The 16,796-nt window shown below is 40.8% G+C and overlaps 1 protein-coding gene across 1 annotated transcript; it reads right to left on the bottom strand.

Annotated features, from left to right (window-relative positions):
* Nucleotides 1-307: 307 nt before the first annotated feature.
* Nucleotides 308-13,019, bottom strand: lrrc17 (leucine rich repeat containing 17). The gene is made up of 4 exons (XM_034526483.1): nucleotides 12,747-13,019; nucleotides 11,247-11,745; nucleotides 4,110-4,265; nucleotides 308-1,026 (listed from the first exon to the last, which is right to left on the bottom strand). Exons 1-4 carry the CDS (start codon nucleotides 13,017-13,019, stop codon nucleotides 608-610), a joined length of 1,347 nt encoding a protein of 448 aa, XP_034382374.1. The 3' UTR covers nucleotides 308-607.
* Between the last annotated feature and the right edge of the window lie 3,777 nt (nucleotides 13,020-16,796).

The following is a 16,796-nucleotide window of genomic DNA, read 5'->3' as shown; positions in this document are numbered from 1 at the left end:
GCAGAATGTTTTCATCCTCATCATTGTTAAATTCAGATATCCGGCCTGAGGTGTATATGGAAACTCACATCTTGTCTCATTTGGTAACTGATGGCAGTGCGGGACAAGAAGTTTGTTACATCTAGCAACACCTTTACCGTCCATCATGCCTGTCCAAATAAATTATCAGAAAAAATAAACCCAATTTTATTTCCAGAAAGCAGGTAGACATTTTCGTACATTAACGAACAGAATAAAAAAGACAAAAAACTGCTTTTTATGAAAAAAAAAAAAAAAGAATATCCTGAACTCAATAATACAATGAATATAACAGAATAAAAGCGAGCACCTGCAGTTCATTGCGTAGGAAATAGTAGGCGTCTCTGTTGAGGTTATTCGATCTGATACAGACTGGGTTGGGAATGCTCTGCAAAAAGATCAAAAAAACTTTTGTTGAAAGGTAAACTTAATAATATTAATATTAATTATTAAAATGACAAAGTATTTCATTGCAAAATTTTACTTTTTACTAGTCACATCTAAACATGTTTGAATCTACCTTTATCAGCTTCTCCAAAGACCTGCATTTAAATTTTACTAAACCACGGCAGTCTAATCCACCACCATTCTAACTCAACCTGATGATCTCAAACTTTTTGGGCTTCTTCTCTTTCGGGGGCTGACGCAGATTTTCACTTGGCAGCTCACCCGTCTCCCCCGCCCCCTCCTGTGCAGTATTGTCAGTATCCATCCCTCCAGTACGTTTATCCTTGGGACATTCCCCGTTGTACGTCTTGACGTACTCCTCGACGCGCCAGCCCCTGAACTCCCGTGGCTCGGAGCAGATCAGGCCAGTGTAGAAAACGCTGGGGTGGTGCTTGAGCCAGTAGATCAGGTAGTGGATGTTGTAGTCACAGATCCAGGGGTTGTTCTCCAGCGAGAGCTTCCGTAGGAAGTAGAGGTCCTCCAGTACACCATACTGGAAGTAATGGAGGGTGTTATTGGACAGGTCGAGCTCACGGAGGTGCAGAAGGCCTGCGAATGCAGCTGGGAGAGGAAAAAAAAGCTAATTAAGAAAGGTCAATTAGAAGGTCATCCCGTCTCCCTGGACACTTTTTTTACACATCCTGAAGACACGGTGCAACATTACTATTCACTTCCTGGCCACCTGGCAAATGTAAGCCCAACATTCACTTTTTTTTTCACGCTTTATTTGGTCTCCACCAACTCCTGAAGGGAAATATCTGACTCTTAAGCTGTTAAATGCTACACTTTAGCGTCCACCATCTCGTTGCCCCTCAGGAAAACACTGTGAGCTTGGCCAGCATTTTTGGTCGTTATTTGCATTGTGAGCGCTGTTAGCGCTGTTAGCACTGTTAGCTGCAAACCAGTCGTTGAGAGGCAATAGAAATACTGATGAGTGCAGCTTTAAAAATTTGCCATCTGTTATTTTCAGGATAATGCACTTTATTTTACATTTCAACACATGTAACTCCAGAAGTCCTACACATCATTGTTGCTGTCCAATGAAAAAAGTGGAATATGGATATATTCAAGATACAAACATTTCGGAAATAAAAGATATCTGGGCATAACTTAGAAGGTTCTCGACATTGTTATCAGTCTGTGTAAAAATGTTTCATGCTGTCCACTAGCCGTGGGCCTATTGCTTTGATCTTAACTGAGCGGAAGAGAAGAGGGGAGGAAGATGGGAGCAGGAGGAGGAGTAGGAGGAAAAAAGAGGAGAATGTGTGGAACATATGAAATATAGTGAGGATACAGACATCACTGAGACAGAGACATTAAATAAAAAAGGACAGACGCTGGGGACGATAATCTTCATGAAATTCATTTCAATCATGACTGCAATCTCGTCATTCAACCACAGAGATGGCACAGATAGATAGAAGGATAGCAAAGAGGAGGGATGGAGCTCATTTAACCTTCCCTTCCCCTGTCTTATCTCTCGCCTCATGAGACTCATGACTCTCCCAAATGGGCTACTGTTAATTACTTTTTTAACCACTATGGCCACAGGAAGCCCAGTGTGGTCTACCTTCCTGGTAATTTCCCATGCACTAAAATGTACTGAAGCAACACTCTCTGTCAAATATATTCAGTTTGCAGGTGTCATCGGAATATTTAGAGAAAGATTAATATTCTACACTGTCTTAAAATCCACATTAGGTACATTTTCCTCCCTTTAGTAAGCCTGAGCATCAGTAGTGTACTACTACTGAAAAAAAACTATTCCTTTAATGACCACACTTCCCTTAGCTAGTTAGTATGACATGTCAGTTCCACCATTATCGCTCCAAAGCATTCTTATCTCACCATCCTTGAAAACTACTGCCAACTTTTTTTCACGGAAAAAATTGCAAGCAAAGAGCTCTAAATAACACACTAATCTCCAAGCATTTTAATCAGCGCTCCCACCAAGATCGCAGATAAATACATCATAACACCCCCAGAGAATAAAGCTTTAAAGCCTGTCATCTATTTTTTCCAGCTTCAATGCACAAGCATCAACGTTACACAAAAACACGGCCCTCGTCCAGCTTCAGCAGAAGTGATACATTAAGGATCTACCCCCCAGGCCTTACTCTGCTCCGTGTTGTTGTTGTTGTTGGCAACAGCTTTACACAAATAAACACCATTTCAAAGTCTCTGGTCACTATAACTACAGATACCACTGTCCCACAATTACATATTTTTCTGCTGCTACATTGTTGCTTCAGTTACAGTATTACAAAAAAGATGCATGCAAGCAAGATTTTCTACAAGGGCTTAAAGAGTGTTACGATTGTTTTTGTGAGGAGTTTCAGATGGGTGGGGCCCCAACATTGCGACAATTTCTAAAATGTGACATTATTAATCTTATGCACTAAATTAGTATGCTGTACTCTCCTGTGTCTAAATTATTGTTTGTCTTTTTAGGGGTTAGTCCTGCAATAAACAACCACAGCCATCTGCACAAACATCAACCAAAACCAACAAGGAAAGACTAATGCAAATAATTGTGCATCTCTTCGTAATAAAACCAGTGTGCCAGAGCCAGAGTGTGACCAGAGTGAGAGAGAAACTAGAATGAAAGGGCACAAACAAACTCTTAAAATCAATTGTAAATATTTTTATTTTACTCCAAATGTGAAAAGAATTAGACGGAGCAACCATGATTGTTACCACATGGCACACACGTACACATTCTGTATTATTCAGTTTCCAATACAGCCTTCAACACACTGGGGCGAACTGCAGTAAATTGTTTACATGTGTTGCAGCTTATGAAAAAAACAACAAGGTTTTGGAAAGGATTTTCTTCCTGGGCCGGAAGACATTAGCCCAGACATCATTAGCCCAGAAATCATTAGCCCGGAGAGAGTAATGAGTCTGCACTTTTTTTTAACACCACTTGTACTGAGGCAGAACTACTATTTAGAGCAGATACATTTTACTTCAGTAAAATTGATCATTTGAACTTGAATTATCTTGTGTTTCCCCGTTGAATTTTCCTTACCTATTTATTTGATCCATATTTCTTATTGAGAGTAAAATATTTGGTTATTTGTGGTTTTAAATAGGCCATTTATGTTGTTTGTGCCAGTATTTTCATCCATGTTTGAAGATCATTTGTAGTTTATCGGAGTCATAACCTATTTGGCTATTGACAAAGAAGAGTTTATCTACCTGTATGTTTTGAGTGATTAAACCACAGAGGGATTTTTCACTTTGTTCTATTTGAATAATTGTAAGAGTCATGAAGATGTAAAACTATCAAGTAGATCTTAAGAAACAATAACAGAGTAAAAGATTGACTTTGATCGTTTACTTTTTCCATGTGTCAGATTTAGGGGCAGGGGTGTTGATCACCTCGTTGGTAACTGTTAGTTTATCCCATGGTTGGGTCGCTTTCATCAGTAAGAGTTAACTGGTAATGTCGCAGAGACAAATGTACAGGTAAAAAGGTAGTTTACCTTTAGACAGGAACTATGTCATTTTATCTCTTTATACACTATATGACTTTAATGAACACCTGCCAGCCAATCAAGTATCTATGTGGCCATGGCATGATGCTCTCAAGTGCCCAGATGTTTGTGCTCAGGTGTGTGTGTGTGTGGCAGTTGTTTTACCTGTGTCTAAATGGTGCAGGCTGTTGCTGCTAAGGTTGAGCAGCTTGAGGTCTTTGGCCAGCAGGAACTGTTTGGGCCTGAGATGTTTGATGGTGTTTCTGGACAGATCCATCTTCACGATGTCAGATGGCAGTTCAGACGGGATGTTGTTCAAATCTGCACAGAAGGAAAGACAAAGAAACATCATTTCTGCAACTGCGAAAGTGCATATTTACAAAGATAAAGAGGAATTCCTGTATTGCCGCTGGTTCGATTTACAGGCTGGAGGCAGATGAACTAAGAATACAAAGTACAAAGCTCCAGAATCAGCAGGAGAGCTGGAAATATGTCTGCATTAGTATACATTTCCAAGATGTTGTGTGAGTTGTGTGCAACATTTAACCGTTTCAAGATGGAGTCGAGTGTGACAGCATGATGTGTTTCCACTCTCTTCCAGTGTTCCCAGCCTCACACACTCATTTCCGCCCAGTAAGTGTTGTTGAGTACTCTAATGTATGAAACAGTGGTTCCCACACATTCACATTTCGATAACAGGTCCTTACTGGAGTTTTAAATCCCACACTGTTAAACATTTCTCTGCAATTATCGCACGGTTAAAATAAAGATTAGTCACTGTCAACAGGTTTTGTCCCAAAGTTAGAAACAACAGAGCTGAAGCATGAATCTATATATTTCTTTGGAGCTTATCTGCAGACAATAAATAGATCCAGGTTTGACTCAAGACCCAAATTGCACAAGTTCTGGCAGTTGGAAGAAGCCTTTTCAAGTGAATTTCTTTTTTAATCGGGCCTTTTTAACCTGTAATAATACGCAAATCATCTAAATGGGAGGTCACGTCTGCCGTGACAATCATGATGCAATTCTGTTTCAAACGGAGTATCATCAAAATGAACACGGTTGATTGTTGGTGAAGCAGTTTGCAAAGAGGTTGCAGATGAGAAGAAACATATTTATGTGCAGGCAGTTTCTACTGACTATGGTATAATCAAACAATGTTTATTGTTATATACAATCAATGCTTTATTTTATAGATTTAAAAAAACAACAACAATGATTGTGTTCAATATGTGTGTGGTTGAGGAGCATTCATGCATACACATGCATTTGGACTAATTCCCACTATATGATCTACTCAGAAGAATGCTTAGTGGCCCTTTTATGGAGCAGATGTTGCAGTCTTTATGCACACGCTTTACCGCCACAGATGTTGTAGTTACTTATCAATTGAGTCATTGTGCCATAAATCGTGACTGACGAAGGAAATAGAATCAAACGTGCACACAAATGACACATTTATACGGCATGCACACAGATGTAGTCAATGCACTTAGGAAGTGTCATTATGATTGTGCAGGGGTGGCTGATGAGTGTGCAGCAGGCAGAGACATTAAGGCACCAATAGACTTTCCACATGTTATCAGTCCTTGAAGTCTAGAGGGAATCCCACGCTGCTTTAGGTGTACATGTCCGCAGCTCCGTCCAAGCAGCATTTTTTCAGATGAGAAAAAGTTGTGAAAATTCTGGCATTTAGTCTCAAATTCCCTGTCTCCCCTGTTAGAAATCAGACTTCAACCTTTGGAGCCAAAACAGATCCTCTCTGTCCAAGAGGGATACATCTGTGGTCTTCTGTATTTTACAAAGCATCTCACAGTGTGTATAGTTAACAGTAGGTTAAGTCTGCGCCAGTAGGACCCATTTTCTTGATGCTGAACTAAAGACAGAAAGATTATCTTTCATGTTATCTTGATTAGCTATGTTGCGTATCTCTTTTGCATTACTTCCTGGAGACAAATGTGCTTTGGGGAAGTTAGATGTTTTATCAGGAGCGTATTGGGTTTCTTGGGATTTTTAATGCAGGAACTGTTTCCTACTTTAACATCTGTCCCTCTGCAGACTGCTGAATGAATAAACACACAGAGAGCGGGAGAAAGAGAGGGAACATGTCAGGAAACGTGGAAGTCATTCATTCTGTTTTTTCTTTTTTTTTGGTCTGAGTCTGCTGAAGTCATTATTTCAGGGCACATGTGGACATCTGTCCCTCTCGGCTTCGTGATTTGCTACTACCTAAGAAACTCTCTGCTTGTCTCGAGATAGCTATAAATTTAGATTGGACGATCAAATATTATATTGTATTCATTGAGTCTCAACTATAACACCTTGCTTTATGTTAAAGTGACAGGTTTGAATTACTTTCTGCAACAATGTAGTCGGTAATTTGGGCTATGTGGATTTAGGTGGATTAGTATAACACAATATGTATTATATTAAATGTTCAGCAGTTTTACATAGTTTGAAGAGATAGAGCTATACTATTTCCATGATTTAGTAAAAGTGCATAACATTATTCTGGAAGTATATCTTAATTTCCTGCTTGAGAGGCTATTGGTTAAATGTCTTTTCTTTCCCATGCATTCTATAAAATTAAATCAATATTTTGCAAAACTTTAAATGTATATCTATGTAAAGAATGCATGATACATTCCCTGATTCCATGAATAGTGATTTTGTTTGGAGCAGGTGTTGCAATATGTTTCCTACTGTTTGGACAGTAGCAAGCAGCTCATTTTTTACTGTGCTGACACTCTGGGGTCAAATGAGCATTGTGCAGTGACCTTTTGTGGTTTGAATACACGCCCCATATCTTTTCTTAACAATGTTGTGCACTAGATTTGCTGCATGGTAGCCTAAGGTAGCACTGAATAAGTTTGCATTAAATATTTCACGTATGTGACATAATAGAAGTACAGAAAAATGTTACAGAAAAATCTGAACGCAGTTGGGATCTTTTCCATCATTAACATCTACTATGAAAGGGGCATCCCATATCATGTCCACCTTTGCTTCTATGCTCTAGATTGTGCATGCTGTTTAGTTTGGCCTTCATGTAATACACATAACTCTCTTTCACCATTCAGAGGAAATATAGAGGCAGAGGTGAAGCTGTTTCTAAACACGCTGACAACTCTGTTTTTAAGATATCAATATTAGAAAAAACAGATTAGTGCCTTTGTTAAAAGAGTTACTAACAAGTAAAAACTGTATGGGCTTAACATCCTTTCTGCAAATCAGGTTTAATAAATATAGAACCTCTTGCACCGGACTGAATACATGTGATTGCCTCTTTTTGCCCCATGTCACCATGACATTAGTTACTCGGGAATAAGAAAATAATGAAAATATAACCCGGGGGTAATTGCCAACTTGCCAACAATAATATCATAGCAATTGGTTTCGGTGTAATTTACACATTCTTTTTTCACAATGTGTCAGTGACCTTTTCACCTCAGGGTTGAAACATTTCTCTGGGAAACTCTGAACCCCATAAGTGAAGCATCAATTCAGTTTCGTCACGGCTGTTCAGTTCAGAGTGTCGACAGGACCTCCAAACTGCTGTAGGAAAGCGTATTGGCGCCTGGCAGAATCTGGAGCTAAATCCTACAGTTCGTAGAGAGTGATGTTTGATACTGTCCTCTTTCTCATTCATGCTTTCTGCTTTACGATCCATGACACCGTAGAAGATTCATTTTGTTCTGTTGACTAATGGCCTGCTGTCTGTGATCCAGGAGGTCCATGGAGAGCCTGACATAATAATGTGTGTGGGCGTTTGTGTGACTGGGAAGTAGCCAACTCAAATGGCCTTAAGTTTATATGAAGGATTTTACGTCCCTTCTGAAACCTCATGAGCACAGTCTTTAAAGTCTAGAACTTGGCCAAAACAATCAATGTATGTGAATGTTTCTGAGCAAACGACCTGGAAAATTAATTTGGCACAAGTCTGCTGTCATACTAATACAATATCCAGAACTAATTCTACAAAACATTTTTTATGCTGATGTTGCTTTATTCATACTAATGTTACTTTGTTTATGCTAATGTTAGTTTTTATGCTGACATTACCTGCACTGTAAGTTAGCGCCAAGCTAGCCAGAAAATGGTATTGGTTCCAGCTCCACAAACTCATGTTTACTTATTGTTTTTGACCATTTTGATGATAATTGTCAAATTCCTCAAGTAGGTTCTAGTCTAACTGAAGCTAATTTGCTTTTAAAGCTGCCAGTCTGGCAATTAAATTAAAAGCTGCAAGGTCGGACAAAACAGGGCACAACTACCAGCAGTATCCAGAACTAATTCTACATAACATTTTTTATGCTAATGTTGCTTTATTCATACTAATGTTACTTTGTTTATGCTAATGTTAGTTTTTATGCTGACATTACCTGCACTGTAAGTTAGCGCCAAGCTAGCCAGAACCTACAGATGTCTATGAAATGTATCTTGAAACTAACTAAACTAAAATATATCAAATGAGTACATTTGTGTTTAATATTGTAGGCCTACGCAGCCCCTTACAAATAAAAATGTGTAGTATAATAAAAATGCAACATAAAAATGAGCTGTTAAGGCTTCACTATGACTTCTACAATTAGAATACATACTGGGAGTACTTAATGTGTCCACTGTATAAAAAGGCTTTAACATAAGTCATTTGAAGGCATATTTTGATATTACCACAGAGTACTCCCGAGTCCAGGTCCCATCTTTTAGAAACAGCCTGAAGAACTTGCATGTTAACTCTAACCACTTTGTGGAGCATTGGCCTCCAGTGAGAATAGTATGGAGCCTGAAATCTGCTGTGGTTCACCTCAGAGAGAAAGCCTTCAAACCAACGTGAGCGAGACAGGGAGAAAGATGGACGTGGGTAAATATAGGGTTTGGAGAAGGAGATCGGCATAAGTTTCCACTTTGCCCTGTGTTTTTTTTATTCTTGCTCCTCACTGGCTTCCCAGTCCCATATGAAAAAAAAATGGTATTGATTCCAGCTCCACACACTCATGTTTACTTATTGTTTTTGACCATTTTGATGATAATTGTCAAATTCCTCAAGTAGGTTCTAGTCTAACTGAAGCTAATTTGCTTTTAAAGCTGCCAGTCTGGCAATTAAATTAAAAGCTGCAAGGTCGGACAAAACAGGGCACAATTACCCGCAGATGTTGTGGACGAGTCTTGTAGCAGTAGTGTCAACGACATATATTGTGCCCACATATTGCATATTCTTAATAATAAGGCTTGAAATTACCACGAACGTAACACAAATTAATAGGGCAAACACAGTGCATGTTGGTAGGATGCACTGCATGTGAACATGACTTTCGTTTGTTTACAAAAATACTCCAGAGGGCACCTTTTATTCCAATAGAGGAGAACTGGATTAATGGGAACTTGGAAGTGAAAAAGCAACAAGATGTCACAGTCAGGCAACTAATCTGAGAGAAACAGGGGGTCTCAAGAAATATTAAATCATGAAAGTTTTCTGAAGTAATGCAATTCAATATGCATTTGGATATCAGTATAAAGCCATTGTTTGCTATATTATACTCTGCCAGCATCAAACACACAAAATGAGAAAAATAACACAATGTATGTTGATATAATTAATCTATACCTGTTATTAGATTTAGAAAACATTGGTGCTGAATGGCAGTGCAGTGAAAACAGCAGAGCGAAGAGATTCCAAACCTCAACTGGCATCAGCTCACAGCATAACGTTACATTATGTGTGTCCTTGCAAATCAAAAGCCCAGAGACTATGTATTGAATGTCATGCCCAACAGCTGTAGTATAGCAACATTCACACATCAAATATAGCATTCATACTGGGGCATGGTCTAGGAGGCAGGATGTGGAGAGTTATTACGAAACACACAAAAAGAAGAAATTATCTGGAGAGATGGATGAGAGAATCAGCTTGTGAGAAAAAACAGAGAAACCTTATCTGTGGTTCAGATAAAGAATTTGATTCAAAAGTTTTACTTTAGAAGAAAATATGGGGGGAAATATGTAAAAAAAAACTTCCATTTACACAACACAGAAGCTGCATTGTGTGGTTTTGGCTTCTCCGTGCTCTGGGAAAGATTGCTTTCTGCGAAAAGGCATAAGCTCTCCATTTATAGATGCGTTCAATTGCTCATTTAAATCTGGGAGCTCTGAAACATGGACACAGGCAGTGTGTGTAGACATGTGTGGATAGCATTTGGGCGGAAGAAGAAGATGATACAGAGGAAACAGATAAAAGGGAGAAGATGAGAGAGCAACCACATATAAAGAGCCCATACAAGTTACAAAAAAAAGTGATGAGAAAGTGTCATCCGTGCTTCCAGTCTGTGTATGTATGAAGAGCAACACTGGAGAAGTTACAACGTCTATGATTGCCGCCTCATAGTGGCAGATGAGAACCAGATGTGAAAAGAAGCCCTCGCTTTCCCTTTGCTCCATCTCTCCTCTCTTTATTTCAACTGATGCCTGCCTGTTTCCATCTTTCTGCAGCTTTCTAGACATGCTGACTCAGCGTTACAACTGGAAACACAAACAGGGTATGATGCTGGTGGCAACTACTGCCTTCTCAAATGTCGTGGAGAACACAAATCTGCAGAAGGTTAAGGAATGCATGATGAGAATACACACACACACACTCCACACTGCAGCTCATCAAAGGGATAAACAATGCTGTGATTGTGTTGCATTGTTTAACCTGCTTTCAACCAAGTATAATAACAGTGGAAAATGCTGGAAAATGCAAGCTTTTAGTTTGACGGAGCAGACTACGACCAGCCTGCTCCTTCCTGCCAATGAAGTGCAGACGCACCAGGTGGAAAACCTGGTAAAACAAATCTCTACTCGCTCAGCCTCATTGTAAACCAAAACACGAGACAGCAATTTAATTCTCAAGCCCAATTTCCCTGAACAAGCAAGAAGGACTCTACACTGGAGAGTAACCTTTTTTAGAAGGGACTCCTCTGCCAGGGCAGTCTATTTGTTATTGATATGTTTGCCAGGAAAAGTATTTGTCATCACACATGTTAACCATCGAATAAGTGGAGAAGCTTCAGTTATGCCACTGGTTGATTTGGGTTTGGCTCCAAATGAACGGTTTCTAATGCTGGATAAATAGAACGATTCTTTGTGTGAGTCTACGCCACTCCTCATATTCAGTTTGTTTCAAGTTAACCCAGTACACATGTTTTTCTCTTTTTATTACCAACCAACATACAGATTGCTTTAGCTGAATTCAGTTTATAACAATTATAGGCAGGACATGACATAGTTCAATTACAGGGATGAAGAACATGGAAGTCTCACCTTTGTTGCTGCAGTCCAGCTGAGGTTTGGGGAACATGTAGGTGTGGCACATGGACGTGGCCTCCGTATTCACTTTAGTTGGCGTAAGCCTCGGTAGCCCCGCGTCTCCGCCCCCCGGAATCCTGTCCACCTGGTTGTTGTCCGCACACAACAAGTCCACATTCAGGTTCCTCAGCTTCTGGCCTCTTAAGGCTTCGGGCTCCGCACACTTGCCGTAGTTGCCGAGGTTGCGATTGCTGGGCACCTGCAGGGTCCTGATCAGGCTGTCTAATGAGCAGTGGCAGATCCAGGGGTTGTCATAGAGACGGAGGTAGGTGAGGCGGGGGAGAGGGAGCAGGACCTCCTCGGTGGCAGTTTTCAGTCTGTTGTGCTGGAGGAGCAGGGTGGTGAGCTGGGAGAGGCCGCTGAATGCTCCGTCCTCCACCATGGAGATGTGGTTCTGCTGGAGGTCCAGGCTCTTCAGCTGGGTGAACTGGGAGAATATATTGCCCCTCAAAACCTAATGGGTGAGACGTAAAGTCAGCAATTAGTGTATATGTCAGCCCTTTAAAATCATGTAGGTCAGACTCATAGACAGACAAGATGTTTATAATATTCAGCTCTTGAGCTGCTATATGCTCCACTGTATTCACCAGCAATCACTGACTTACTTTGTATTGGTCATATTACATATTTTAACATACATACATGCGTTCTCTGCATTTAACCCATCCTTAGGATGTAGTGGGCTGCTGTGAAGCCCCTGGGGAGCAACTGGGGGTTCAGTGTCTTGCTCAAGGACACTTTGTGGCACAAATTATGCGAAGAGCAGGGATCGAACCGGCAACCTTGTGGTCTCAGGACGACCACTCTCCCCATGAGCTACAGCTGCTTTGTCACTATAAGGAAAGCCTTCCAGTAATTTGATCCATATACAATTGCAGCTTTAAGTACACGTTGCAAGATATAGCTTAGAAAATCAATTTGTAGTTTTAAATTATTTATAATTCTATACACATTCAGGGACAAACATCAAGTTAAAAATGAACTAAAATCCACATTGTTCATTCTTTCCCTCCCTACTCATTCAACAACTCTTTGAACTTGAAAATAAGGAGTAATTATATTCATTTTCACCGTTTCCATCAGTGTTTTTGTAAGTCTTTGTACTTCATTTATGACTTTGCTGGCAACACTTTTTGTTGTATTGCTTTCAACACCTGTGACACACATCCTGTGTGCTCACTCAGACATGCAAACACCTACGCACACACATGTTGCAGAAAAGTCAGTCTTTGATCCCGGCGCCAAATAAATGGTGCACAGATGCTCACGATATCAACAAGCTGGCAAGCTTTGGAGTCAGAGTAAGAGGCTTGAGAAGCTAATGCGCAGAATAGTGATGCATTTATTGCACAATACTGTGCTTGTCACTCAGAATCTGTTCATAGCTTTTAGTTGGGTCTTAGATCACCTGCCACAGTCCATTTATGTATTGCCTCTTTAACAGTCTGGACAAACCTGAATCTTATTTCTGGCCAACAGCAGGTGGTGAATATCTTTGGGCCAGTCCTGCATCACGGTGGTCAGCTGCCTGTCCTGACAGTCCAGGTACTTCTCCCCCGCCTCCATGTATTCCTTACACTCCTGAGTTTGACGTCTCATCACTCCGGCCCTGCCTCTGCCTCGTACACGGCCCCTGGCGCCCCTCTCCACAGCCCCTGACCGAGGGCCTCTCCGGAGTTCAGCTGACCTGAGGAGCAACAAAAGGACGAGGGTGGCGAGGAGACGCATGATAGGAGAGGAGTGGAGAGACAGGGAGGCCTCTCAGTAATCAGGTCAACCTCGGGCGACTGTTGTCGGAAGATTGGTGTGACGGGACACGGGAGGCCGGTCACAGCTGTGTGTATGAAGAGAAAAGCAGAGTTGAATATTTAAAGGTCTTCAATGGCCAGCTCACACATAGTTTAGCTGAGACTTAGCAGGCACTGACTATCAGTGGATTAGATCACTGATTGCCAAAGCAAGCAGGTCAAAAGAATCTTTACAGACTATTTAATTGCATCGCATTTGACGCCTTGAAAGTTGACGAGACAGAAATATACGTAAGTGCAGTAAGAGGTGAACCAAACCTGTCAACAATATTGAAAGTTTGAACACTCACTGACCAGTCTGCTGACAACTAAAATGGCAACACGGCACATGTTGAAATAATTAGTGCAGTGGAAGAGCGAGAGGAAACAGGAAAAGAGAGACATTTGTTACGTGTTAACATGTTGCGGGTTCAAATTCGGTCGCAGTGAAGTTTTATTTTAAGGATATCCCATGAATTTTTTCTGCCTTCAGCTAAACCGACCCAGATGCCTTTTCTCTCTACCTTTAGAGTCTCATGTCCCAGCTCTCTTTTAATTTAGCTGGCATTGATGACTCATCCAATTGCAGGATGTGTATCCCTTGCAAAAAATATGTCTATTGTATTTACCATCAAATATATGTTGGGTCCATATGTGCTTTATCCTTTCAATAAAGGCCCTGTCAATACAGTATAACCGTTCTTAAAACGAGCCATACAAGGGTTATCCAACCTGCCATTACTTTAGTACAGAGTTAAAGGAATAGTTTGACATTTTGCTTGCCGTATTGTAACTGCAAGGCTGCCGTGAAACAAGTGGAAACTAAAAGAAGCTGGCCAACGTCCTGCACGTAGCCCCCCAGAAAACCACAACAAAAAACACTTCCATTTTTTTACGGATTAAACAAAGGATATATTTTGAGGCAAAAATGTTTTTACACTGCGTCTTTCTTTGCCTCTGAAAGAGGACAGTGATTATTCCCCACAAAATGACCACACAAGGTTGTTTGAAATCTTAGAAAATACAGTCTTTGCTTTCTGACTGAGAGTTAGAATATGTTAAATCCAAAGCCAGTGAGCTTAGTTTAGCATAATGACTGCAAACAGTCAGTGAAACCCAGAGCCTCCACTTGCCGCCATGGCAACTCGTCCCAGCCAGGGAGTAGTTTGGCACATAGCCCGCAGATTAAACATAATAAATATAATGTGTTAATTGGAGATGCTGGTAGGCATTATTTTGTTGCCATTCAATAGAGCCAGACCAGCTGTTTCTTGTTTCCAGTTTTTATGCTAAGATAAATTAACTGCTTGCTGGGATTTGTTTTTACAGACAGATATGAGAGTGCTTTCAATCATCTCATCTTAATCTTTTCATCAAACTGGGAATCAGTGCATTACCAAAACTGTTCCTATAAAACTCCTTTCTGCCTACTCTTTGACTCATACCCTTGTGTGTGTGTGTGTGTGTGTGTGTGCGTGTGTGTGTGTGTGTGCGCGTCTGTGTGTGAGTGCGTGAGTGTGTTTATTGTCTTGTGTTTGTGTGAGTGTGTGCATTTTCTGGTAAAAAAAAGAAGAAAGTCAGTCATGGTTCTCTGATGGGATCAGAGGAATAAAGACAGAGACCTCAGGCCTGCCAAGACACCCTCCAGACAGACACACACAGACTTGTGCACGCTGATTCAGTCCTACTGTACCAAACCACAGCCCCCTTACAATCCTCCAGTCTCTCTCACAGTGGAACAAGCCTGTCAATGCAGATGGTGTGTTGTTCCATTGTGAATAACCGACTGGGCATGTTAGCAAGTTACAGAAAAAAACAGCTGAGAATGTACCAGGGGAGACACTTCCCAGTCCATTGAGCGCTCGTCAACTGTCCAATTATCAATCGTCTCAAATGAAGCAACCGGGAAAGTTCGATTTCCTTCACTGCAGCCGTCGCATGCAATAATACACTTCTAGTGAGCTGTTACTCCAAATCGCACAATAATTGAATAGGTTATTCTCAGCCACCATCTGTCAGTGGGTGTATGATTGGGTCTCATTCTCTATATTTATATATAAGGGTGGGCTTATAGATTTATATGTGTGTAGGTCCATCTGTGTGCACAGGTACAACTAACTACAAGCACATGTTCTTGTGCCTGTGGTGCATGATTGTGCAGCTGATGAGAGACATGATTCAAAAGAAGGCAAACCAGTCAAAACACCAGAGTGGACTGAGGTTGAAAACATGGAAAGGGTTTCTTAAGTGGACCCAGACACATCATCTCTCTCTCTCTCTCTCGCTCTCTCTCTCTCTCTCTCTCTCACTCTCTCTCTCTTGCTGTATAACTGTTTTCAGGTTAAGTCGTTCGCTCTTGTTATGTTCAGCACTGCGAGGCATGTCGTCCTGAACAGCTCACTTTGCAAGATGTATCAGTTCAGCTCAGCAAAGACACACCCCACTACAGTGAAGTGTCCAATGGTGTCCAAAAATATATACAAAGACAATTTCATGTCTAAAACAAGCTGATGAAAAATTTCATATAAAAGCATTTTAAAATGTTCTCTTCCCTTTCCACTATAATTGATGCACCATCTCAAAACCATTTGGACGAGTGCTGGTACTTTTCATATCTTTTCCACATCACAGCTGTTCACCAGGAAAGGTCCAGCCCTTCTTAAAATACGACTGCCATGGTTAGCCTGTAATATACAAGCCACATTCCAGCTGGGACTATAACAAGCCCACTCAGGCCAAACCCATCCCTGTGGTGTACCTCTAGCCCATACCAGCTCAAATTAGACCTTCCAGTCTGGTATTATTTCCCACCCCAGCTCCTTCTGGTCAGTCTGTGCCAACCCAGAGAAAAACTGTTTGCCTGTAAACATTGTGCAGAAAGCCTTCAGGGTTTCAGGCACTTCTATATGGTTATTGCTGCAATTGCCATCCGTGCTGAACCAGAATAAAGTTTTGTTTGGACATAGAATGTGGTAGCAATATGTTTCTCTTATTGGACAATGGAAAAATGAGCCCGGGAGAAGAATCAAAGGCCTTTGTTCAAGAAAAGATGATAAGTGATTTGTTGGTGTTGGTAGGTGAAAGATGGTAGGAGATTTGTTGGTGTTGGTAGGTGATTTGTTGGTGTTGGAAGGTGAAAGATGGTAGGAGATTAGTTGGTGTTGGTAGGTGATTTGTTGATGTTGGTAGGTGATTTGTTGATGTTGGTAAGTGATTTGTTGGTGTTGGTAGATGATTTGTTGGTGTTGGAAGGTGAACGATGGTAGGAGATTAGTTGGTGTTGGTAGGTGATTTGTTGATGTTGGTAGGTGATTTGTTGATGTTGGTAGGTGATTTGTTGATGTTGGTAAGTGATTTGTTGGTGTTGGTAGGTGATTTGTTGATGTTGGTAGGTGATTTGTTGGTAATGGTAGGTGATTTGTTGGTGTTGGAAGGTGAAAGATGGTAGAAGATTAGTTGGTGTTGGTAGGTGATTTGTTGATGTTGGTAGGTGATTTGTTGATGTTGGTAAGTGATTTGTTGGTGTTGGTAGGTGATTTGTTGGTGTTGGTAGGTGATTTGTTGGTGTTGGAAGGTGAAAGATGGTAGGATATTAGTTGGTGTTGGTAGTTGATTTGTTGATGTTGGTAGGAGATTTGTTGATGTTGGTAGGTGATTTGTTGATGGTGGTAAGTGATTTGTTGGTGTTGGTAGGTGATTTGTTGGTGTTGGTAGGTGA

Source organism: Cyclopterus lumpus, chromosome 23, assembly GCF_009769545.1.
Source record: "Cyclopterus lumpus isolate fCycLum1 chromosome 23, fCycLum1.pri, whole genome shotgun sequence".
NCBI lineage: Eukaryota > Metazoa > Chordata > Actinopteri > Perciformes > Cyclopteridae > Cyclopterus > Cyclopterus lumpus.
Note: the sequence above shows the minus strand (reverse complement) of the source record. Positions and strands in the feature narration are given on the sequence as shown.